The sequence below is a fragment of the Podarcis erhardii genome (genome assembly GCF_964252035.2).
Source record: "Podarcis erhardii genome assembly, chromosome: 5".
In the NCBI taxonomy this organism is placed as follows: Eukaryota; Metazoa; Chordata; class Lepidosauria; order Squamata; family Lacertidae; genus Podarcis; species Podarcis erhardii.
In genome coordinates, this window is record NC_138509.1 from 39,827,338 (window position 1) to 39,851,305 (window position 23,968).

Genomic DNA, 23,968 nt, shown 5'->3' on the forward strand with positions numbered 1-23,968 from the left:
ATGGCTGCTCCTAAAATATGACACACCTTGTACAACTGGTCCTCTTCCCCATTGTTCTTCACTAATTCTTCATATTCTAGCAGGCTTTTGTTTCATAAGTCAAACAGCGTTTTATTTCCGGTTTTAGCTGCTGGCCCTTTCTCTTTTATATTACTGTATTTTGAATGTTCTTTGCTGCCAGGAAAAAATGCATTTGCGCTAGATGATCGGGATGCTTGCTTGAAAATAAGGTAATAAGGATCCGAAAACAAACTCTGAAGAAGCCTAATGACCATATAGCTATGAAGAAACATAGTTAACAGCTCTGGTGAAAGTCATTGATAACCAGAACTTATTAATCTATTTCAAGCCTTATTTTCAAATGCTAGATAAGCAGAAGACCTAGTTGGCATTAACTACGGTTAAAGACAGTGTTGACCTCATAACTAAAGTTAAGGGGAAATTCACCGTAGGAAGAGAATGCATATGGTTGTTTTTCAACTCCTCTCTTGGACAAGCATTCAGTGTCTGCAGTCCAATATTATAGTTTGTTTCATATATATTTTTATGAATGCTGTTTTACTGGTGGCTGAAGAAGTGGGTTTGGCCTCCCAAAAGCTTGTGCCATCATACATTTCTTATGTTTTAGGTGCCATAATATAATCCTATAATACATGCCTGCGAGTAAATCCCATAAAAATGAATGAAGCTTACTTCCAAGTAAGCTTGCATAGGATTGTACTGGCAGTTAATTTTCCTATAGATTAGCAGCCACTATCTCTCTGGAATGTGTTTTCCAAATGTTATTTCTGAACAACATTGTGGTATTTTTGTCTCGGGTTTCAGAACTGCAGTAGGCTTTTAATCTATGCAAATAAACCTATAAATATACTTCATTAATTAATGTCTGCCATGTCAAATTCTAATTAAGCAATCTACAATATAATAGGAAGCTTGCCCAGTATTTAGGATACTTATTCATCAATCAAGTTAATTTAAAAATCAGGCGTTTTGAAAGCACGCAAAAGCGTTGAGGTTTCTATTAAAAAACCATGCAGGAGAAGACACTGCAGCGTCAGAACATCTCATGATACCAATATAAAAAGGAGTTTTCAGAATGAAGTATTGCTTTCTTTTCTGCCATCAATACTTCATTATAGCAAATGTAATATTCACAAGCTCCAATATGCCCATTAGTTCATATTACTAAATAGTATTCATGCTATTACTCCAGCAAGTCACAATGTTCTTATTTATGAATTAGCTGAATGTCTACGAGCAAATGCATTAGCAAGTTTCTTCACACAGCATTTCATTATTTTGCAAGCAATTATTTTCAGATTTTACCATCTGACAAGAGTTTTGAGAGACAGCTCCGTTCCAAGCAAAGTACTTCATCCAGCATAATATATGGCTTTCAAAAGGCTCTGGCTCCTACTTTAATCACTGCCAAGCCACATTCACAAACTTTAAAAACGCCATTAAGTTGTTGTGCGCCAGCCTCACTTACATCAATGGACATTGTGTAAGTCAACAGAGTCGGAGACCGTAGCGAACGGTGCCCAGGCTGAACCCACACTGCCTAATCTGGTTACAAAATTTTCCTCCCAAAGTGCAATGGGATTTTCTGTTACTTTTAAAATACATTTCGCTAAGCCAGGTGAACGCTGCATTTCTCTGTGCTAACCTCAGGAAGAGCATGGAGGGAAGTAATGACATAAGAGGCTTGGAGAAGGCTGCAGTGATTGACTCTGTTTCTGCTGGATTTTGATTCAATGGATCCTTGGCTGAACTGGCTTTCTTTCCTAGCTCTTTCCTCCTCCAGCGAGTGCCCTCTGGGTCTTCAAGGAGCCAGGAGGGAGGCTGCCACCCTCTGTGATTGTCCCCCCTGGCCTGGACACAGCAGAGAGGCTCTCCCTAATCTTCAAGGAGGAGGGTGAGATAGTTATTCATTGTCATTTAAAATGGGGGGGGGGTTACAATGAGCCCCTCCTGTAAGCCTTGTCTTCTCTCCAGCACCTCCACTCCAGGTGTCCCTGAAGAGACCCACTTTTGTTTGCTGAATGGGGCAAACCAAATTGGCCTTTTCGGACAATGAGCACTTGGCTTGGGAGATCAAAATGAGGCGGGATTAGCTGGTGGGGTGGTCACGGATTGGCTGGGTGCAGAGGAGCGTTGGGAGGCACCAACTGGGGAACCCCCAAGGGAACCCCCAAGGAAAGAAGACTCAGAGCCAGGGGAATGGTGGTGGGACGACAACAAGTGGTCCGAGGGAGAAGAGGAAGACTGAGAGGAAGAGGAAGCGGAAGAGGTAACAGGGTTTAGTTGCTTCCATCAAAACACTCTCGTGGGGGGCGGGGCGCAACCCTTTAAAGTCATTCTTCAAAACAGCGCTTTTACACGACCCACCCCTAAGGAAGATAACAATGCAACAAAACTCACAACAGTCACAATTAATTGCATTTCCCCCCAAAATCCAGTTAAAATTATTTTGTTGAATTAATTCATCAAAACGGATGGACTTGAATAAAATTGGAAAGACCCGTGAACCACCACTAAGTTTTACATCCTCCTTCTAGCCCAGCAAGGCTAGCTTCATAATATAATGAGGCAGGGTAGTACAAGTAGAATGGGGGAAGAAAGAAAAGTGACTTTAAATCAATTGATACATTTTAATTGAGTCATCTAAATCTGTATTCCCATTTATTCTTTATTAACACTTTGTCAGTTTAATACATTATAAAACCTGTTTCGGGGATCAGTTCAATATGCTAATTCAATATACCTGCTTTCTACACTTGATGCAAGCCAAGACAAAGCAGTTCTTGGTCTTTTCCTTTTAATTCACAGAAATGATTTGTTTTTTATTTTCTACATTAGCTAAACACATCTATTCCAGTATCTTACGCTGAAGTTGTAGTTGTCACTGTAGAAAGAGAAAAAGTGAGGCTCACTCAAGTCACATTCAGAAACTTTTTTGGGGGGGGGAGAGTTGCAGAGACATTAAAGAATCTGTTAACTATGTTGCTTGGTTAATAATAATAATAATGAATTTATATAAAATCTGACAGTTTCAAATCTGAAAAACAAAACTACATCCTTTAAGTTCTGCAACAGCACAAATCTCAGGGAAGTAAAAAGATACGATTTTGGAATGCAGGAATAAAGTAAATCATCTAACCATCAATTCTAGCATGCAGGGGGCCACCTAAATTGTATAATTTGACTTTTGAATGATTGGCATTATTAAAGGTATTATAATTTGGCATTGTTATAATGAGGCTTTTAGTGGATTGTTGTAATTGAAAACACACACACACACACAGATACAAGAGACAGTTTGCCTCTAGAATCAGCAAAAATTTAGAAAAGTCTTTGCTGTCATTCTTATCATTTTTTATACACATGTTTTTGTTTTATTACTTTAAAAATTCCTTTTAGTGCAATTAACTAAAGCTGCAAAGATATTGGCAAATAATAATAAAGGTCCCCCATCCACTATCAAAATTTAGAGTTTTAGATAATGATAGCTCCTTCAACCGCAGGGTCCCAGGACAGAGGGACATAGCAAAACAACCTAAAAGTAGCATAAAACATGTAATCAAAATGGTAATGAAGAGGGCAAACAGCAGCAAAAGTAAAAGCTTATTCATTAAGTTAACCTATAAAGCACTATGTACTTTGCTGGTGCATTTCTTATATTATTGGCGATGCTCAATGTACATAGAGAGTTGGAATGAAAGAACTGCATATCTTGCTCTGCACCCTAAAGAAATAAAGCTCATGATTCTTGGAATTGTTGCCTCACGTCCAACATCACGGGACGCTCACATGGAAGTATAATTTTGCACATACCAAATATATTAGGAAAGTGACAGCACTTCCAACAATTTGCAAGATGACTCTGTCGGTCAAAGACAAACAAATTAATCATCTCACTGGGTTTGCCAAAGTTCCTGGGCTTGTCTAAAGTAGCTCTTTGGATTCCAGGTACGGTATAAAGTAAGGAAGCAAACCTTACCCCGCCCCCACTATGTATACTGGTATCAAGAGCTTTAAAAACTATATTCAGACGGCAGAAATAAGTTAATGAATCATTCAACAAAGCAAGGGTAATGAATAACAGATTGGGGAAAGGAATGATGAAGGAGGAGGAGGATGGCGAAAATGTGTTTTGGTAGATAGGTACTTCAGATACTGCAGCAATTGCGATACAGAGCAACCAATTCTGGGCTGAAAACTGGTATTTAAATATATCATAGTCACCATCATAATTTCCGCAACAACACCAACGCGATCCTTTCCTGGGAGCGCTAGCAATATTCAAATTAGAAACTTCATTACAATAATGCTAAAGTGTCGTTGTGTTTGTGATGTTTTACTTCAAAGTCCTGTTAGGATGCAACAGGTAAACTCATGTTTCTTGGCCTTGTAGCCTGTTCTTGGTAATTTTTTCATGTGATAGACTAACTCTACCTCAGCTTTGCAAATAAGTCTACTAAAGTTTCTAAATGTCTTAGCTCAAAGGTTCTCAAGTCCACCTGCCCACACATACCTATGTTTGGCCATTTGCAGCATACAAATAAGCCCAAAACAGGGCATATGATGTGATCATTTGGTGGACAGTCTTACCTGCCATGGGTGAGTAGTCTATAAGCTTTAATTCAGTACCTCGGGTAAAGAACTTAATTCGTTCTGGAGGTCCGTTCTTAACCTGAGGTACCACTTTAGCTAATGGGGCTTCCCGCTGCTGCCACACCGTTGCCACACAATTTCTGTTCTCATCCTGAAGCAAAGTTCTTAACCCGAGGTACTATTTCTGGGTTAGCGGAGTCTGTAACCTGAAGTGTCTGTAACCCGAGGTACCACTGTATTTGATGGGCAACTGCATTTTTGAAAGTGACCTGGAGGATGCTTCCAGATTATCTATTTTAGAACATTCAGGTTTATTTGTTTGCAGGGAGATTAGATGACGGTGACTATTTTATGAGCATTCGGTTCAATCTGTTCTCTTTGCAGGGAGCTTAGATGCTACTGCAAAGCCAAATTGAGTGCATTCCCAGTGCATTTCATTACAATGATATTTGGAGGAAGTAGGCTTGTTGTGCAAAAGCTGCAAATCAACTATAGTTGCACATACCACCATTTGTCCTGAATCCCACCAGAAATTAGCAATGGCCTGGAAGCACCTCTATAACGGACCCAGGGTTGCTTCATGTCACAAGTCACCTAATTACATAAAACAATGACCTGATACCAAGCGATTTATAATGAGTCACTCAGGTCTTATAAGTGATCACTCCTCTTGTAATATACAGCACACGTTAAGCACAGTCTCCAAACATTCCATGGAAAAGGCACATTCAACAACTAGTCCTTGCATCTTCCTATGTCCAGTATATTAGGGAGCTAATTTTGTGTAAAAATAATACCTCAGCTCCACCTCCTGGTGATTGTGTGCAATTTTGCCTGGTGCAATGGTGGGGGTGGGAGAGGAAAGGAAAGGAACTTTTAAGAGATAAAATAAGAGATAAAATGGTCCCTCAGAGCTAATCAAGTCTTTGAATTCTCTCCGTGCTAAATTCAATTATGTCAGTCTTCCTAAATCATTTCATGATATTTAGCGAAACTCCTTAACTGCCACATTTAATATGCTCACAAGACACGCAGCCTGTTCCATTCGTTTCTGGGAACACAATGATATTTTCTGAGACCCATTAATAACTTGCACAGGATTTATGTACATGATAAATCCAATTCAATTTCCTTTTTCAATTAATGACCAATTATTTGAGCCAAGCTTGACGGAAAATATTGCTCAAATACCATTAATCTAACAAAAATTAACTTTACCATTTTTGTAATAAGGAGAACATAATTTTAAGGTAAAATAATGCTCTTTATTTAATAATGTTATCCAATATTAAAGCACAGTTACTATTCCCTTGTTAAAAGGTCACATTAGCTCAAGGTACTGGCATTGATCACAGTGTGAGCATTTATATTTAAGCTTAAAGATTTTTAGCGTCTGCTGCAAACATATTCACATGCGTTCATGGATGTTGCTATTCCCCTTTCTGGCTCTCAAAATCCTCAACCTCTTTCTCTACTAATTAGGCACTGCTTAATGCTGCTCAGAAATCTGAGTGATTTGGTTAATGACATCATGAAGCCATGTGATGTCACACATCACTAGCTATTGTGATGTCAAATGTTCGCAAAGAAAATATGGGTTGCCTGAACCAATCAGAATTAAACGTCGGAAGATTGAGAGGGCAAAGAAGAAAGTAATATGGCACTGAGAAGATGCACAAGGAGGAGGAAAACAAAGGGTGCTGGGCCGTAACAACAACCAGTAGTAACATTCAATGGGGAATTTCCATAATTTGTGTGGATGGATTGAATGTGCTATTTATACAGGGGATATTAAAGTCGGAGAATATACAGTACACATCTAGTTATTAGCATATCATTCCCATCCTTTAAATCAGGTGTAGTGAACCTCTAAAGGTTGCTGAACTACAACTATCAACTAACAGTGCAATCTTGAACATGTCTACTTAGAAGTAAGTCCCATTAAGTTCAGTGGGGCTTACTCCCAGGTAAATATAGGATTTCACTCCTAATTGAGTGACTGGCCACCATTTTCTATGAGTTGCTGACTTAGCAAGTCAATGCAATAAATTTCCAATTTTATGTCTGAAAAAGCAACAATGACAATGACAACACAGCCTGGAAGAAAGGAAAGGAAATGCAAAAATCAGTGTTACTTTTATACTCCCTTGAATATTCTAACCGCCTTGGCTCTTATTTTCAAGGGCATTTAAAATAAAATAGTATTCACTCTGCTTTGAGATAAACATTCAAGGTAGCATACAATATGTTTAACAGCCTCAGCATCTCAAAACAAAGTGGTTTTTTTAAATAGATATTAAAAGTAATTACAGAACTATCTACAAAAGTTGAGTTTTGAACTACAATTTTGGAAAACATCATTCAGGAGTTTTCAATTAAAATATGCACAAGGTCAGTATTGAGAGTACTGTACATGCTCAAGGGAAGTCTTGCCAGCTTTGATCTATAGGAGCTCATCTTAGGTTTTGGCTTGGCCTCTCCAGTGAGGTTTCATACTTGCAGCAAATAGTGAAGTAAGGTGACAATTGTATCAAACTGAAGTAGTGTGCCTTTGGTTATCAGTTCTGAAGTACGGTATTCTTCTGCCTACCCCTCCTTGCCATTACACCCAGTCACTACAGTTGGCTCATAGCTCCCTCCCTACAGCAGTACCATTTCCCCTAGATCAGAAAGACCACTATCCCAGTCTTCTCATCTCAAGCAAGACAGCTATAACACGGGGAGACTTTCTTTTAAGCCAGTGAAAGGAAGTCAAATTTCCCTTCCTCTCTCTTTCCCTTTCCCTTTCTCTTTCTCTGCTGCTGCTGCTAGAATATATGATTCTTCCACTTCTCTCATTTGGTGGAGAAATCAATGCACAATCAGTTATTGATTTGCTCAAGAGAGCACATTTCAGAGGACCAGAACTCCCAACAAAAGCAGAAATAGTCAGGGAATATCAAATGAAGAATGGAGAGTCAAATTGCAGCGGAAGGGCAAACAAGGTGAAAGATTAGGCTTATTTATTTGATCTTCCAGAAAGTTGGGAGATAAAGAAACATCTCTCAGTGGAGGTTTCTAAGGTGGAGAACACTGTGGCAAAATAAGGAGAGATCAGACCGTTTCAGGTTTCACAGCGAGAGTGACTTTGGAGAGAGTCAGAACTACATCGAAGTTGATAAAATGAGGAGATACACCAGAAAACTGAAGGTGGTCTCAGTGGGCCACTGAATTATTTTAGTTGTTGTCCATCAAATCAAAGTGCATAAACATTTGTTTCCTTCAGCACTGGCATCGCTGTCAAAACCAGCAGTGTATTATGAAAACCATGGAGAATATTGTGGCAAAATGCAGCTTAAACAATGGTGTGAAAGCCAAGCTGCGGGGGAAAGCCCTTTTAACTGATATGTTTTCAGGGAAACGTTGGTTGACTGCGCCATAACTGTATCATGAAAACTGTGGGCCCTAGGTCTTGGTTTCCATTTAGTGTTCCTAAAGGAGATTATGACAATAGGTAATAACCAATGTTACATGCTTTCCCCTTCCTGAAATCCTACTGAATTATGTTTCAGTGGGTAAGGGAAAGTCTCAATAAAAGCAGGTTTTATTTATTTTTATACTCTGAAACTTCTACCATTCTACCAGGTATTTTATTTGCACGGCGTTATTGGAGTATATTTGATACTTAATTTTTTTTTCTTCTAATTTCTTTTTTCTACTGTCAGGGGATTAGAAAGAAGAATTATGGCAACAAACAGAGAAGTTGATCTGTAAAGAAAATGGCAGACAAATTGGAAATAGTGGGCCTTCTACTCATTTGATAGAAACTTTATACTGAGTCAGATTATTGGTCTAGGTCAGTATTATCTACAAAGACAGACAGCAGCTCTCCAAGGTTTCCAGCAGGAGTCTTCCCCCGGCCTACCAAGAGAAGACAAGGACTGAACCTGGGCTCTTCTGTAGGCAAAACAGATGCTCTACCACCAAGCTGCAGCCTTTCCCTTTTCTACCTGGGCAATGCAAGTCTCTCTTAGGCCTCCTTTACGGGATCCTTGCCACCTGAAACAGCTACAACCATGCAGGACTGTTCACTTTCCTAAAGGATGGAGCAAGCTGCCTCTAGACCAGTGTTGGACCAGTGACTGTTACGGTCCTTTAGAAACAGAACTGGGATCAAGGATAGGCCTGTACCTTTTAAGGAAGGGATGGGGAACCTGTGGCCCTTCAGCTGCTATTGTCTCCAGTTCCCATCAGCTCCAGCCAGCGGAGTCAATGGTTTAAGGATAATCAGAGCTGTGGTTCCACAACATGTGGAGAGCCTCAGGTTCCCCATTTCCGCTTTAAGGCAAGAGAGAAAGCAAGAGAGTAAATGGATGAAGCACTGCTATAATATCTAATAGCGCAAATGAGATTCCCTCATTGTGCAGCGATTGTGTAACTTAATTTCAAGTGTATTACATTAACTTAATGAAATGAAATTAAGTGTAACTTCATTCCAAGTCTACACATAAATGAAGTGTAGTTTTGTTTCCACCCTAAATGAATGCTGGAATCAGCGCTTGCAGTATGCCAGGGACAGGGGACAGGATCTCGTCACCGGGGCGGATTCCAAGTTCCTCCACCCCAGGTTTAGCAGGAAGCTGCCCACCTACAAATTACCAGACGTCACCATGCTATCAGGTAGCCCATCCCCCCCCCCGTAGCGCAGCTTGAGTGCAAAGGAAGAGCACAGCTGATCCAAGCCATGTCTGAAGTCCCTGCAAATCAGCTCAGCACAGTCTGTCCCAGCTGATTACTGCTGAAAGTGGGTCTTGAAGACAGCTCCAATCAGATGGACTCCGGAGCTCTGGTTGGCGAGATCCCTAGTGGAACCAATCCCAGTGCCAAGAAGTCTTCAAATACAAGCCCAACTCGCCAAGGAACAACCAGGAGCACATTTTAAGGCAACCTTGCTATTATCTGGTGTGGGACTTGGGGGAAACTGCCTGGAGGGGGCGCTTAATCAAGTCCCCTGCTTGGCTAATTAGATGTGCGAGACAGAGGTGACCAACTGCATTGATATGAAAAGTGCAAACCTTGTGTTTACCTGGAATTTAAGACCCATTATATCCAGAGGAGCCTACTACTGTTAAATGCATTTACAATTGCGGTCTAAATGCACAACCTTCACCACTGGCGACGACTCCCCAAGAGCCTCCGTTTTAGGACGAGCAAGTAATGTCACGCCACCTTGAACCAAATACATAACTGCACAAGGAACCTTACCGTAAACTGTTCCTGCGACTTGAAGTTCTCATCTAGGTAAACCCGGGCTCTGTTGTAGTCTTTCATTGCATCGCTCGATAACAGCTCTCTGAAAGTTGCAAAAAGCGAGCCACAAATGAGTAAATATTCTCCTAGAGAGATTACATACCTAATTCCTTAAAGCAACAACAATAATTCAAAAACAAAAGGCCAAAAACTGAAGCTTGCAAAACCAGTGAGCTTTGAAAATAAATTGCCACATTTCAAGTAATGCTATTCTGCCACATTCTGGTCTATTTTAGTTCTGCATACCTCCACCAAGTCAACCCTACGAAAAGCACTCCTTCGCCAAATGCAAACGCATTCCAACAAACGGGCTCTGTTTTCAAACCATACAAAAGACTTGTCCCTACAGCCTTCCAAAACATAACACACAACAGAAAAACCGCCATGCAACTCAACAATGATCCAAGACAGTAGAGGGCACTATTTCACTACTTTCAAGAGCTACGGTCTATTCCATACTATATTATTGGTAGAACTGCAACTGAAAAAAAATAATCCCACAGCCTGAATGAAACCTGAAAGTTACATTATTGATTTTCAACAGTGTCTTATTAGCAGCATGAACACCAGGCAAAAGTTCTGCAGGTCCTAGTGAAATATACTTCATTATTGCTCTCACTAGCAGTGAACTCATCAAGAAAAAATGGTTGGGATTCATTCACACTGAATGGGGGGGGGGGGAGAAAACCCCACAGCATGCTCAAGACATTTGGTATCAGAATATAAAGGAGCAGAATATCTTCAACCTGCACACAGCAAATGCGAGGGAAAGCCGAACTTGCTGAATTTCTGCCTGGACAGCCTAATGTTCAGCTGCCAAAGCAAAGGATTACTGTACGGGACCTCATTTGTAAACCAGTATAATATGCAAGGCTAGGCAAAGCCTTCGCTCCTACACTCACATTTGCTAACCAGGCAGAGGGCCTTCTTGGTAGTGGCGCCCTCCCTGTGGAACGCCCTCCCAAGGAAATAAACAACTATCTGACTTTTAGAAGGCAGATAGCTGAAGGCAACCCTGTTTAGGGAAGTTTTTAGTGTCTGATGTTTTATTGTGCTTTTAATTCTTTTGGGAGCTGCCCAGAGTGGCTGGGGAAACCCAGCCAAATGGACGGGGTATAAATACAGTGGTACCTTGGGTTACATACGCTTCAGGTTACATACGCTTCAGGTTACAGACTCCGCTAACCCAGAAATAGTACCTTGGGTTAAGAACTTTGCTTCAGGATGAGAACAGAAATTGTGCTCCGGCAGCGCAGTGGCAGCAGGAGGCCCCATTAGCTAAAGTGGTGCTTCAGGTTAAGAACAGTTTCAGGTTAAGAACAGACCTCCAGAACAAATTAAGTACATAACCAGAGGTACCACTGTAATAAATTAGTAGTAGTAGTAGTAGTACTCCAACTTTTTGTTTGCCCTTTTGCATTCTTTAATGCTTACAAGGCGATTGCCTGACCCTTTTCCATGGGTTTTAGAGCACAAATAAAAACTGTAAGTACTTTACCTCACATCTTAATTGTGGAGCAATAATGTGTTCTATAATCAATGTTTGTAATACTGTATATTTTTTAAGTCATAAAAATTAATATGAGAAAAAATTGTAAAAATAAAACGGGCAAGTGTTTGAATAAAAACTCTTGTCTATATAAGTCAAAACATATATGCAGTCACACATATACGTAGGCTTTCCACAAAATTTTTTAATAAATTTTGTTAATTGTTATGTAATCGTATGAAAAGACACTGAGCTGGGACTCAGCTAGACTGGTAAAGAAAAAGCAATTTATATGTGTTGTATACGCGATACAACACTGTGCCACCAGGTGGTGATGTGGGGCCATGTTTTTCCCTATCAGATTTCTCTGTTTAAATTTACAACACGTTAAAATGAAACGCTTCTTTGATGTGTCTAGCTCCAGCCTTGATTTCTAGCTACACATTTAGAAATGTCAGTATCATTTTGCAGAAACTGATTGCATTTCTTTTTTTTAAAAAAAAAGCTTACAAAAGGTGAGAAACTAGCAAAACCTTAACATTAGCAAGTCACTATTGTTTCTTCAGCTGTGTATTTTGAAATTTTACCTCATTCTGAGCACGTACAATAGAGGTTGCTATGCTGTCTGCCTCTGACCTTTCTTCCTTGCTCATCAGCTGGGCTGAAGATTCAGTGACAGAAGAAAATGATACCTTCTGTCGGGTAATTCTTCAAACTGAAACTTTTCACACTCTGCATGAGCTTTTTTTGTGTGTTTTAAAAATAAAAACCAATTCTCCCTACTTGACACTTCATCCACTCTTGTCAGTGATTGCCTTTGCACCAGGATGCACACAACACAAGCAAGTCTAAAAACTGGGAGGCCTCTCTCCCAGATATCAAACACCTTTACAATTATTACAGAATTTTAAACAGCATGCTACTTTTGCTCATAAAATCTTTTAAAATGCATTTCTGCCAGAACTAGTGTCCCATGTCATATAGTATGAGGTGCAGAAAGCCCTGAGAAATATCCATCCACCTAGGCAAAAAAAAAAAAAAAGAGTCACTCCCATTTTTCTTTTAACGGAAAATTAAAAACAAAACTTTCCCCCGTTCCTTCCTTCCTTCTTTCTCTCTCTCTGTTACACGTCACTAAAAACAAAATCAGAACTTGATGAAATCAAACACACCAGGTTTCCCACATAAGAAGAGTCCTGCTGGTACTGGCCAAAGCAAGCCACTTCTGGCTAGATTGACAAATAGCCTTACCTGGCATGAGGCATATCCGTTTGCCCAAATCACTGAAATAACTTATAATTGAAAGCGAAACTGGTACTACAAACTACTACTTCTTCTTTTAAAGCTTTTTAGAGGCTCACATGCTTAATAAGGTAAAGGTAAAGGACACCTGGACAGTTAAGTGCAGTCAAAGGTGACTATGGGGTTGTGGTGCTCATCTTGCTTTCAGGCCAAGGGAGCTGAGGTTTGTCTGCAGACAGCTTTCCGGGGCATGTGGCCAGCATGACTAAACCGCTTCTGGCGCAACAGGACACCATGATGGAAGCCAGAGCACATGGAAACGCCGCTTACCTTCCCGCCAGAGCGGTACCTATTTATCTACTTGAACTGGTGTGCTTTCGAACTGCTAGGTTGGAAGAAGCTGGGACAGAGCAAGGGGAGCTCACTCCGTCGCAGGGATTCGAACCACCAAACTTCTGGACAGCAAGCCCAAGAGGCTCAATGGTTGAGACCACAGCGCCACCCACTCCCCTTGATACATGTAGTGAATGAAGTGGTAATTTGAAGGAGACATGAAATACCTTACTTTTTAAAAAGGTGTGGGGGTAATTTTGACTTTGAAGCACAAGCCATTGTCTAGGTTGGAACCCCATCGTTTCTCGTTACTTACTTAACAAACTTGTCCACATGAGACATGGATGCTTCATAGTTTTTCCCACCAAACTCTTGACAGTGCAACGCCATGAAGTGTGGTTTGTGTGTATGTACAACCTGTAAAATGAAAGGAGAAGGGGGGGAAAAAAGCATGAGCACTGTCACAATTCTAAAAATTACACAAACTGAGCAAGATTAGTAGAAATGAATTTTTTTCAGGGTAATGGCTTGCACGACAACTTTTCTGGTCACAATAGCATTTTTGGTAAGAGTTCTTATCTGCAAAATGTACTGGAAGCATTGGTCAAACCCCTGACAAAACGCTTTCCTGCGGCATAGTGCTTCAAGGTTTCTAGGTTCTGTGGCTGAGCCGCTTACATACGTTGCACTTTTGCTACACAGACAGGAACTGCATGGCAAAATGAGACCTATGAAGCAGCCATCCCTACACTGTACACACAGATTTATGGATAAAGAAGTAATAATGCCTCTAGCACATTTGTCACCATTAATCATGCATGGAACTTAAGCCATAACTAGAAAACAAACGGGATGGACTGACTCTGTGTTACACTGGCAGATAACTGAACAAAATGTTCCCTTTTCCCGAGTGACTAGAAAAGCACTACACCTTTCTCTCCGTGAAATACCACTTAAAACACATGACGCATTTATTTATTTTTTTTAAAAACCATAATACTGTAAGTTGAACATGATAGGATCAGCCTTGGAAGAAAAGATAGTGGGACGAGATTAAATGGCTTTTATTCTTAATATAGATTGTGGAGGATGTTGGTAACAGGTCCTCAGAGAGTGGTGTTTTATGATGGAGAGGGAAAAGGATAATAAAGTTGTTTCCTGTGGGATAACCTAGGAGAGATTTGTTACAAGACTGACGGTACCACAACAATGTAGTGAATATACCGGAAGCATGGATGGCCCACCTGAAGGGCAAATTCCATGTGACACAAACTGTGGGCATCCATGGCAGAATTATTTTATAACCTGGCAATGACAAAGAGTCAGGGCTGCACTCCTGTCATTTCCCCGTTCAGCAGCCTAGAGCAGGGATTTCTGTCCTTAGGGCCAAAATATGCTGAGGCCGAACAGTCACTAAATGATTGTACAGAAATGGAGTCTTGTCATGATTCGCCCAGAAAATTGTGACATAGTTTGACAATTACTTCTGCTTGGTGGCTATCAAATCCCCCATTAGAAATCGCCAGGTTCTTAGCCACAGTAGTTTCCTTGTGGCAGGGAGTTCCATAGTTTTCCTTTTTCAAGAGATTGGAGGTATCATAGCTCGGGTTTCCCATTTTTAGTAGAATTTGCTGATTCAGAGGTTCTGAGCGGAGATGTGAGAACAGTGAACAAGGGGGTCTGGGCTGCACTGATGATGATGATGATGATGATGATGATGATGATAATAATAATAATAATAATAATAATAGTTTTTTTATTTATACTCCACCCATCTGGCTGGGTTTCCCCAGCCACTCTGGGTGGCTCCCAACAGAATATTAAAAACACAATAAAACATTAAAAACTTCCCAAAAGAATTAAAAGCACAATAAAACATCAGACATTAAAAACTTCCCTAAACAGGGCTGCCTTCAGATGTCTTCCAAAAGTCAGACAGTTGTTTATTTCCTTGACATCTGAAGGGCAGGCGCCACTACCGAGAAGGCCCTCTGCGCTGGACCTCAGTGTCTGGGCTGAGCGATGGGGGTGGAGACGTTCCTTCAGGTATACTGGGCCGATGCTGTTTAGGGCTTTAAAGGTTAGCAACAGCACTAGCCCTGCCATCCTGTTCTTGCCAAATTCTGCCCCTGACTGTCACACAATGAGGCAACAACCTGACAGGGGATTCGCCACATGTTTCAGCTTAGCTGAATGTGCTAAGAACACCTCCCCCCCCCCCCCCGATCTACAAACCCAGCACAATCTTTCAGACAAATGCAAAAAGAATCCTCCCTTGGACCCTTTCCCTGCCTAATCATGTCAGAGGGTATTTACTCTACCGTGGATGTAATATTTTGGCTCGAGTCTACTCTGGGCCCACAAGAAAGCAGCACACCCACTATGAATTTCGATACGTGCTTTTTTAAACGCTGCAATGCTGCATTTTAAGAAATAAAATGACAGGGCACAGGGCAAGCAAAGAAACCGAAGCCCTGAGCGTAAATGCCCAGCGGCAATTATGTGGGATGCTCCCTTACAGGACCTTTGCTAAGGGGGCGGGAATCACACTATAAACTATAATTAAGTTCACATTTTGCAGAAAGTTAAAATGTTAAGTTCTTTAAAAAGACTTACAACACGAGCTCAGTGGTTATATTAAGGGACGGCTGTTTAAAGATAGAATTAAGCGGTTTTGCATTTTCCACTCTTCAACAAGCAAGGGATCTGTCCCTGGCAGCAAGAACAAGTCCTGTTTCCTCTAATTCAAGGGTAGGAACTGAGTGCTCTAAGGCCATGTTACTCCATGTATGTCTGGAGCTATCCACTGCTATTGCGAGGTGGATTTCACGTTCCAAAGCTTTAAATGAGAGACATAAAAATGTCACAGCAGCAGCCTTTCTTAATAGTCACAATGGCTTTAGACGTGTGTACCAACTTTCAACCTACTGTTGCCTTTCAAGAGAGGAATTTGCAGCCACGTAAGTCTTCCCCAGTTGTTCAGCTGCAGCGTCGTGCTGAGCTAAGCCATAGTTTGCCGCCGCATGTAGCTCGACCCTGGACTCAAGGCTTAGCTCTCTCAAACTAACCATGAGTCTTGAATCCAGGCTCATGCAGAGGTTGGGGAACATCAGGGTACACTTGCCCAAAGCAATAGGTGCTGACTCACAGGGGCTGAGACAGTTTTGGTCCCAGGAAATATATTATGTTAGGGGACTGGGCCCCCTCAATATTCAGAGAACGTTGCACGACGTTGCATGGTCCCTCACCCCCCAATCCTCTGGAGAAGCTCCAGACCTCAGAGGGTTATGTTGGCCAGGGGCCCCGCCAGGGACTAGTTGCTTTTTTGTTTGAGTTTATAACTTTATTCTAACAAGACTCTCACCCCGGGCCCCAGACCAGCTCCGCAAGGGCCCTGCATAAATCACAGGACAAACCTTGTTAACAAGTGGTGGGTGGCTTGTTCGAAAGAGCTAAACCACAAGCCTTGTTTTTGGACAAAATGCTAAGCAAACTATAGGTTAACAGCAGCAAAAGGACGAGGGAGGAGCGAAGTGGCAACCGTTTTGTCTTCCGTAGTCTGATTACATGTTTACGCCAAGCTATGCTTTAACTTAATCTTTCTTAAACCCACTTATGTGACAGGGGCGCCAGGAGGAAAGAACAGAGTACCGTACCCTGAGATACGTGGGGAAAGGTTGCGATAAGAATGGATAATAAGTGGAATAAAGAAAAGGGGGGGAAATGCCACAATGGAAGAAAGAGCAAACCCCCTCTGCAAAATTAAAATCTGAAGTCCAATAGCTTTGCACTATATAGTATAAACATTAATGTTTCAGCGCATACTATCTGTACGTGAGAAGTGGGGGTGGGGGGGAGATGCAAGATGGAAATAAAACCTTCATCCAAATTGAAAGCTGCTGCTCAGGAGTTTCAAGGAAGAACATGCTTTCCACGCCACCCCCGAAACCAAGTCATATGAACAACATTCCCATGCAAAACACACCGTAAACATGTCCTTAGCAGCTTAGCAAGTTGGTCACACTCAAAAAGTAGAAGAGGTAGCCCTATCCATCACTTTGAAATACTCATTAAAGCAAAGTGCCTGCCAGCCACTAATAAGTTAATCAATAAAGGTGTGTGTGTAACAGAAAGTATGCCACTTGGCAGGAATATCATTGATGAAGTATTTGAATCTGACCCCAAACAGTCAGCAGCAGGTCAAGAGCCATCTACTTACTGTTTACCTGTGTGGTGAGGGGCTGGCAGCACATTAAAATGAACAACCAATATCAATCACATCAGGTCAATGGCAAGAGCAGGACACAATTAAGCCAGAGACAAACACAGAAATGCAAAGAATTTTTACTGTTTATTGCAGCCAAGTCAACCTCTTTTTCTTTTTAAACCAACCGAAGGTGCTTTGAATTGAGCTTGAAAGTCTCTAGGCAAATAATGTTATTCAATATTCAGGCGCAGCCTTTCTGCCTTGGGGAAAAACAACAACAAACCAAGGCCATTGGAATTCAAAAAGAAGAGAAAGGTAGCAATAGTTTATTCAACTAACGCCCACCCACACATGCTTGGGGAATTCTGAGGAGCAGCGAAGACAATTTGTGATGGGGGGGGGGGGATCACGGGGATAATTGGAAAACTCATTTAGGTTCCTTCCACCATATACAGTGGTACCTCGGGTTACATACGCTTCAGGTTACATACGCCGCTAACCCAGAAATAGTACCTTGGGTTAAGAACTTTGCTTCAGGATAAGAACAGAAATCGTGTGGTGGCGGTGCGGCAGCAGCGGGAGGCACCATTAGCTAAAGTGGTACCTCAGGTTAAAAACGGACCTTCAGAATGAATTAAGTACGTAATCAGAGGTACCACTGTATAGTGGCCGTGCTTTGCTCAATTTGAACCACCATGTTTTGGTGCTTTCATTAGATATTTCATGGAGCTACTTAAAATGATTACCAGGAGTTCTGTACACTTTGTCTAAAACACAAAAGCAAACTTGGATATACTTCTAGAGGAAAGCTTTTTTTAAGGCAAGAAAAATGAAACTTAAACCGAAACATTAGGTGGTGACAAAAGTTTGTTTTAGCAAACACTCTTGTATTTTAATAATGTGTATCATTTGAGAGATGTAAAAAAAAAAAAGTTTTATAGAGTAGTTGGTAAACAGCCAATATTTGCTATTTATTTCATAAAATCCTGCTGGATTTCAAACAAACCACAATTCGTTTCCACAGCAAACATTTTCCTACACTTGCTTATTATATTTTAGTTACCTGGCATTTAAAGTGAGTTCAGTGAAACTGGCTACCGTTTGTATTAATGAATTACTCTAAAGGTCAGGTTTGTGGACGGAGGAATATACAAAGCTGCTCTCTACCTGGTAAGCTTATCTGCCCTTACTGACTCAAACACAGCCTCCTCTGACAGCAGTGACTATTCAGAGCCTGAGGAAGAGGCAATTTGCATCTCATCCCATCTGATCTTTTAAACTGCAGATTCCCAGAACAGATCCAGGTGCCTCTTTAATACAACACAAGTACTCTGCCATTGAGCGACAGGACCGCCCCACTTATGTTTAAGTGGGAAAACCAAAGCTGTTGTTTGTGGGGGGTTTTGGTAAGGAATATTAACCCCCTTAAGGCTTAAAAGGCTAGCAAGTCCATTACTGTGACTTTACACTGGAAGGAGTAATAGTTAAAAGGTTCTATGGCACATGTATGGCACACGGCCATACGTAATGCATCACAACTGCCAGCGAAACTCAGCACAACAATGAGGGATCTGAGTTAAGGAAAGGAAGTGCACATTGGACTATATAGAGTTAAAAAGACAATGCATCCGGGGTGCAACTTTCCAGAGGCTACTTTGCTGCTGGGCAGCCTTCCGGAGGCAACATGCCCCTGTGGGCAAAGCCAGAAGAAAAAGTGGACCAAGTAGCAATGTAAATTTTACTGTAAACAGGAGCGAGCCAGCAATCTGAGACTGCAGCTGTGTGCAGCCAGCTTCTCTTACACCCTCTTCATATCCCTACTGGTTCTTGTTGCAGCAGGAAGGGGAAACTCCTTTGCCCCTTCATCAGCCAGACTCATCTCCGCCTCTTAGTCCCTTTCCTCCCCTGCTTCAGCTTCTGCCTCTGGTTCGGGACGTCTGTCACAAGCTCTCCTAGCCTTGCTTCCAGGCAAGTGAGAGGCATTACTGGACTTGAAGGATGTACTCCAACCAGGCAAAAACATTTGGGGTGCAAAGGAGGGACAATGATGGTTGTGGCCTAGAGGAAGCTCCAGACAGAAAGGTCTGGGAGGCTGCATTCAGTGAATTGCATGCTCATTGCTCTCCAAACCTTAGAAGAGGATTTGAAACATACAGTGGAAGGCAACAGTACTAATCATATGTGGGAATAAAATGACATTCTTCTCCAGAACAGCCCTCTCAGCTTTCAGGATGTAAGGAGTACAAACAAGAGCACATGAGTCTACTCATATTTGAATTAGGTGATTCTCGGTAATCTGCTGCTGCCACGCCACCAACAGTAAATGCCACCGACTTGTTCAGACAATTCTCTGTTTGCTCTTCCTCTTCACATAACCTCATTCTACTTTCTCCACGTGTTCTTGATTACCGATCCCTTGAAGTCACAAAGGAGATCCCTATTCCTCTGCCTCATATGCCCCAAGTCATAATACAATCAGCAAAGTGCTACCAATAAAGTGCAAACAATTCTTTTTCCAATGTTGGAAAAAATAGTAACGATCAGATAAAGCATGCTTTACACCTGCAGAAACTAGAGGTAATAATTCTTTACAGCACAATTGTTATTCCAGCTATTAGTTGGCAGGAGGCCAGCATCCTTTTACATGCTGACAATGGCTGCAAACCAAGAAGAGGGCAAGGAGGGGAATGCTGGGAGGAGAACTAATACCAGGCAGAATGCATAAACTGCTCTTTGCATCTGTCATCTTCAGAGGAGCTGTAGCTTCAGTAAGCTTCACAAAACCACCTTTTTCATGCATTTGCATCTAAATAAGCAAAATGGAAAAATGGGAATCCTTTCTTTTAAAAATACTGATGTAAGTACACAGACAAATGTGCACATGAGAAAAAGGTTAAAAGCACACAACAGTACCCCAAAGGGGGAAAAAATACAATTAGATATAAGAGTCAGAAGAAAGAGAACAGTAGCTCTGGCAGAGGTAGGGAATACCATTTGCAAATCAGACCATGCGGAACTCCTGAAACCATAGCTATGGTTTTCCCAGTAGTGATGTATGGAAGTGAGAGCTGGACCATCAAGAAGGCTGATCGCCGAAGAATTTATGCTTTTGAATTATGGTGCTGGAGGAGACTCTTGAGAGTCCCATGGACTGCAAGAAGATCAAACCTATCCATTCTTAAGGAAATCAGCCCTGAGTGCTCACTGGAAGGACAGATCCTGAAGCTGAGACTCCAATACTTTGGCCACCTCATGAGAAGAGAAGACTCCCTGGAAAAGACCCTGATGTTGGGAAAGATTGAGGGCACAAGGAGAAGGGGATGACAGAGGATGAGATGGTTGGATAGTGTTATTGAAGCTACCAGCATGTTTGACCAAACTGTGGGAGGCAGTGAAAGACAGGAGTGCCTGGAGTGCTCTGGTCCATGGGGTCACGAAGAGTCGGACATGACTAAACGACTAAACAACAACAACAACAACTCCTGAAACCACCAATTGTTTGATGAAGAGAAGGGGGTGACATTGTCCACAGCGTTGAGCACTGCCCTCTCCTGGACAAAATCCTCCTCCTGCTCCACAATGATTGAGCTTGTGGGGGCTGGTAGGTCAACACAGTTCTCAAATGCAGCAGCCACTACTGGGAAAATCTGACCTTTCCACCCACATCCAAATCAAGCCAGGTGTACCAATCCACCTGCCCTGCCCTCCAAAATGAAATCTACACACAGTCTTATAAACTGAAGGCAACTGACAGCTTTGTACGTGACAACGCAAGGCCACAAAAATGGTACTGCATCAAGAATCAGCAGGTATGAGAGCAGAAAGAAGCATATTGCTAGCCAATTGGATCAGTCCACTGGCAATATGAACACTAAATGGACGGCAGAAACCCTGTATCTCTTCAGCAAGGCTCAATGTCAACAAAGGGCCAGAAGGTCAGGTCAAACAAACAATAGCCTATATTCCAAGTGGCAGACCTTGGCACCCATACAGGGCAGACTTGCATTGTTGTAATACTTACTGAAAGAAGAGGGATATATTTGTGTGTACACAAACATGGGCAGAGACTTACAGTTCCTGTTTGTTTTCCAGTATTAATATCTAAGCAACAACTTACTGTACTCTATGACTACTTTCTATGAGGGGGTGTTGGGGGCTGGGGTGGGGCTGGACTCTCTTCTGCTTTCAACAGGAAAGAGAGAAGGAGAAAAGGGGATAAGAACACATATTCGATATGTGGAAGTTCCCTCTTTCACCTAGAAAAAGTTGATCAACTGAAGGGAGGGAGGGGAATTTGAATTAAGGATTATCTCTCCCCACAAGAGAAGGGTGTGTGCGCAAAAGAGACAAGGATGAAGGCTCCACACAGAACATCATGTAACCCAGCCTGCTAACAGTAGAGGAATCTGGATCAAGGGTGAATTAAATCACAAACTAAATGTGGCTTGTGCTACGATGTGTACATCACAGTATTTTATCTCTTCAACATCATAATCTGCTCTCCCTTAACTGCTCATTTACACAAAAAGCATAAAAGAGAGTCTCCACAGTTGTTGGTACGGAGCCATTCTTCTCCAGAGATGGGGTGGGCACATTCCAAACCCTTCTAAATGATCAGCCCCCTTAAAATGAATAAGTAAATCCCCTATCTTTGGTTTCATAAAAACGACTACGATTAGGTTTCCCCTCTGCAGGCATCCACTTGGAATGTATGGCTCTCAGGAGGAAATCCTCAGAAGCCATGGGGGGCCCATAGCAGGTCCCTGCTGTCCCTTGTCCTCGAGGAGACCCCTTCATGTGCTTAACAGGTAAAGGGGCTTTAGAGCACTGTCCTCCCAGGGAAGCACAGATGATCATGCTCCACTAGGCCATTTCTTCTGCATTAATGTCCTCTGCATAGTTTTCTTTGACTGTGTGTATGGCTGGGCAGAGAGTAGGGGCCTCACAAGACCAGGACGCACCGTGGACTTCAAAAAGGGGGGAAATCCTTCCTTTTGTGTGCTTTGGCGGGGAATGGACATCCACACACAGAAAACCTGAACAACAGTGTGTAGCCAGGAGGATTGCTGTCGTCACCAGTCAGCCGAGTTCTCCATGGAGGATAGTGGAGCAGAAAGTGGAGCTTGAAGTCAGTGCCTATCAGCTTTGGAAAGAGACCAATGCCAGCACCGATCAGCTGATTCGGCTTGACTGGGCTTCTTGTACTACAAAGGAAAAGTGGGTCTTCTGGGACCATAGAAATGCCAGGTCATTGCCTAGTGGGCAGGCCCTGTCAAAATGGCCAACCGAGGGCAGGAAAACCCAGGTCTGGCCTATGAGCCAGCTCTAGTGACCCTGTACGCAGATAGACTCCCCCTGTTTGGGAAGCAAAATTACTCAGCATAGTTCATCTGACTCCTCACGATTCCCCCTAGCGAAAGGGAAACAGTGGAAATTAATTTTCAGAGATTCCTGTTTTCTGAGTTTCTCTTTCAACAGAAAGCGCAGGCAAGGGCACATTTTTTTAAAAAAAACCCATATATATATATAGAGAGAGAGAGAGAGAGCGCGCGCGCTATCTCCTGAGAAATATTTTATTAGCCCACCAACCAACCACTCTGTTCTTAAATCCAGCCTGCTGTGTCATGCCATTTGCTTCTGCAGAAGCTTACATTCTTCTGAGAAAAGAAGGCTCTGTGGGCCATGTACTTATTTTCTTGCCGCTCTACACACACAGGATACCACAAGTTTCCATGATGTCACACACAGGGCTTGGCTGCCTTCCCAAGTATGATAAAACTTGAGTTCATCTGTCCTTCCCCTCCACACCCTGCCTGCCATTCAACAGTCATACACTGCTCGAGCCTTTCCACCTGAACTGAAGAGGGATCTCTGAGGGAGTGACTGTCAAAGACTAAAACTAAAACAAAACTTACTAACCAACCCAGAAGCACACAAGGTCACACACTCCAACAGCACAGAAAGAGTGTACATTAAAACACTGTAAACAGCTCTCAGTTTAGGTGGGGCAAAAGAACTTTCAGATTTAAAACACTAACTTAACACATTTTGTGAAGCTCTTTTGCTACAGGCTGTTTTACAGGTTGGATGAACTGAGGGCCCGTGAATCCCATCAGAAAAAGAAATAACTGGGTCTCTCTCTCACACACACACACACACACACCCTGCACCGAGAATAGATGAGATGTTTCCTGCTCAGCTAACTGTGGACTTCAGCCTTCAGGGACGGAAAGCTTTTTCAGTCCCAGAGCTGCATTTTCTCTTGCCTAACCCTTCAGGGGCCACAAGTCGGCAGGGACACTTGCACACCAATGCAGCACATGAATAAAATCATATAGCACGTGCATGCATCTCCCTTGAGCCTTTGGCTCCCATCCCCAAACCTATTTGTGAAGCAGGGGATGAGAGGACTCTTCGTGGAAATTGCAGCGGGGGAGGAAGGGGTTAAGGCTTTCCTCCCCAGCTGTGCTTTCCACGAAGAACTCTCTGTGAACAGCACTTCATCTTGAAAAATAACCTTCCTTGGCACACAAAAATGTTGCTGTTCTGAAGCCAAATTGTGGCACAGGGAGAGGCAGATTTAACAGGAGGGTCAGACTATGTAGAGAGGGGTTTATCCTGACCCCAGATGCAAGCCCTTCTGCCCTCCAAATGTCCCTGAGCCACAATTAGACTTGAAAAAAAGCCACCTGTTGGCATCATTAATGGTACCACACCGAAGATCCTTCCCCAGCTGCATCTCCCCCTGAAAATAGTCCCTGCACCACATTCAGACTTTTTGTGGGGGATGCTGT

The 23,968-nt window shown here is 42.3% G+C and overlaps 1 protein-coding gene across 4 annotated transcripts in view; it reads right to left on the reverse strand.

Annotated features, from left to right (window-relative positions):
• Positions 1-23,968, reverse strand: part of INPP5A (inositol polyphosphate-5-phosphatase A) — a 236,756-nt gene that overhangs the window by 151,512 nt on the left and 61,276 nt on the right. For all 4 annotated transcript variants that reach the window (XM_081863314.1, XM_081863316.1, XM_081863315.1 and 1 more), the window contains exons 3-4: positions 13,284-13,384; positions 9,859-9,946 (exon numbers count right to left, since the gene is read on the reverse strand). In XM_081863314.1, coding sequence (XP_081719440.1) covers positions 9,859-9,946; positions 13,284-13,384 — 189 coding nt within the window. The remainder of the gene's footprint in view (positions 1-9,858; positions 9,947-13,283; positions 13,385-23,968) is intronic.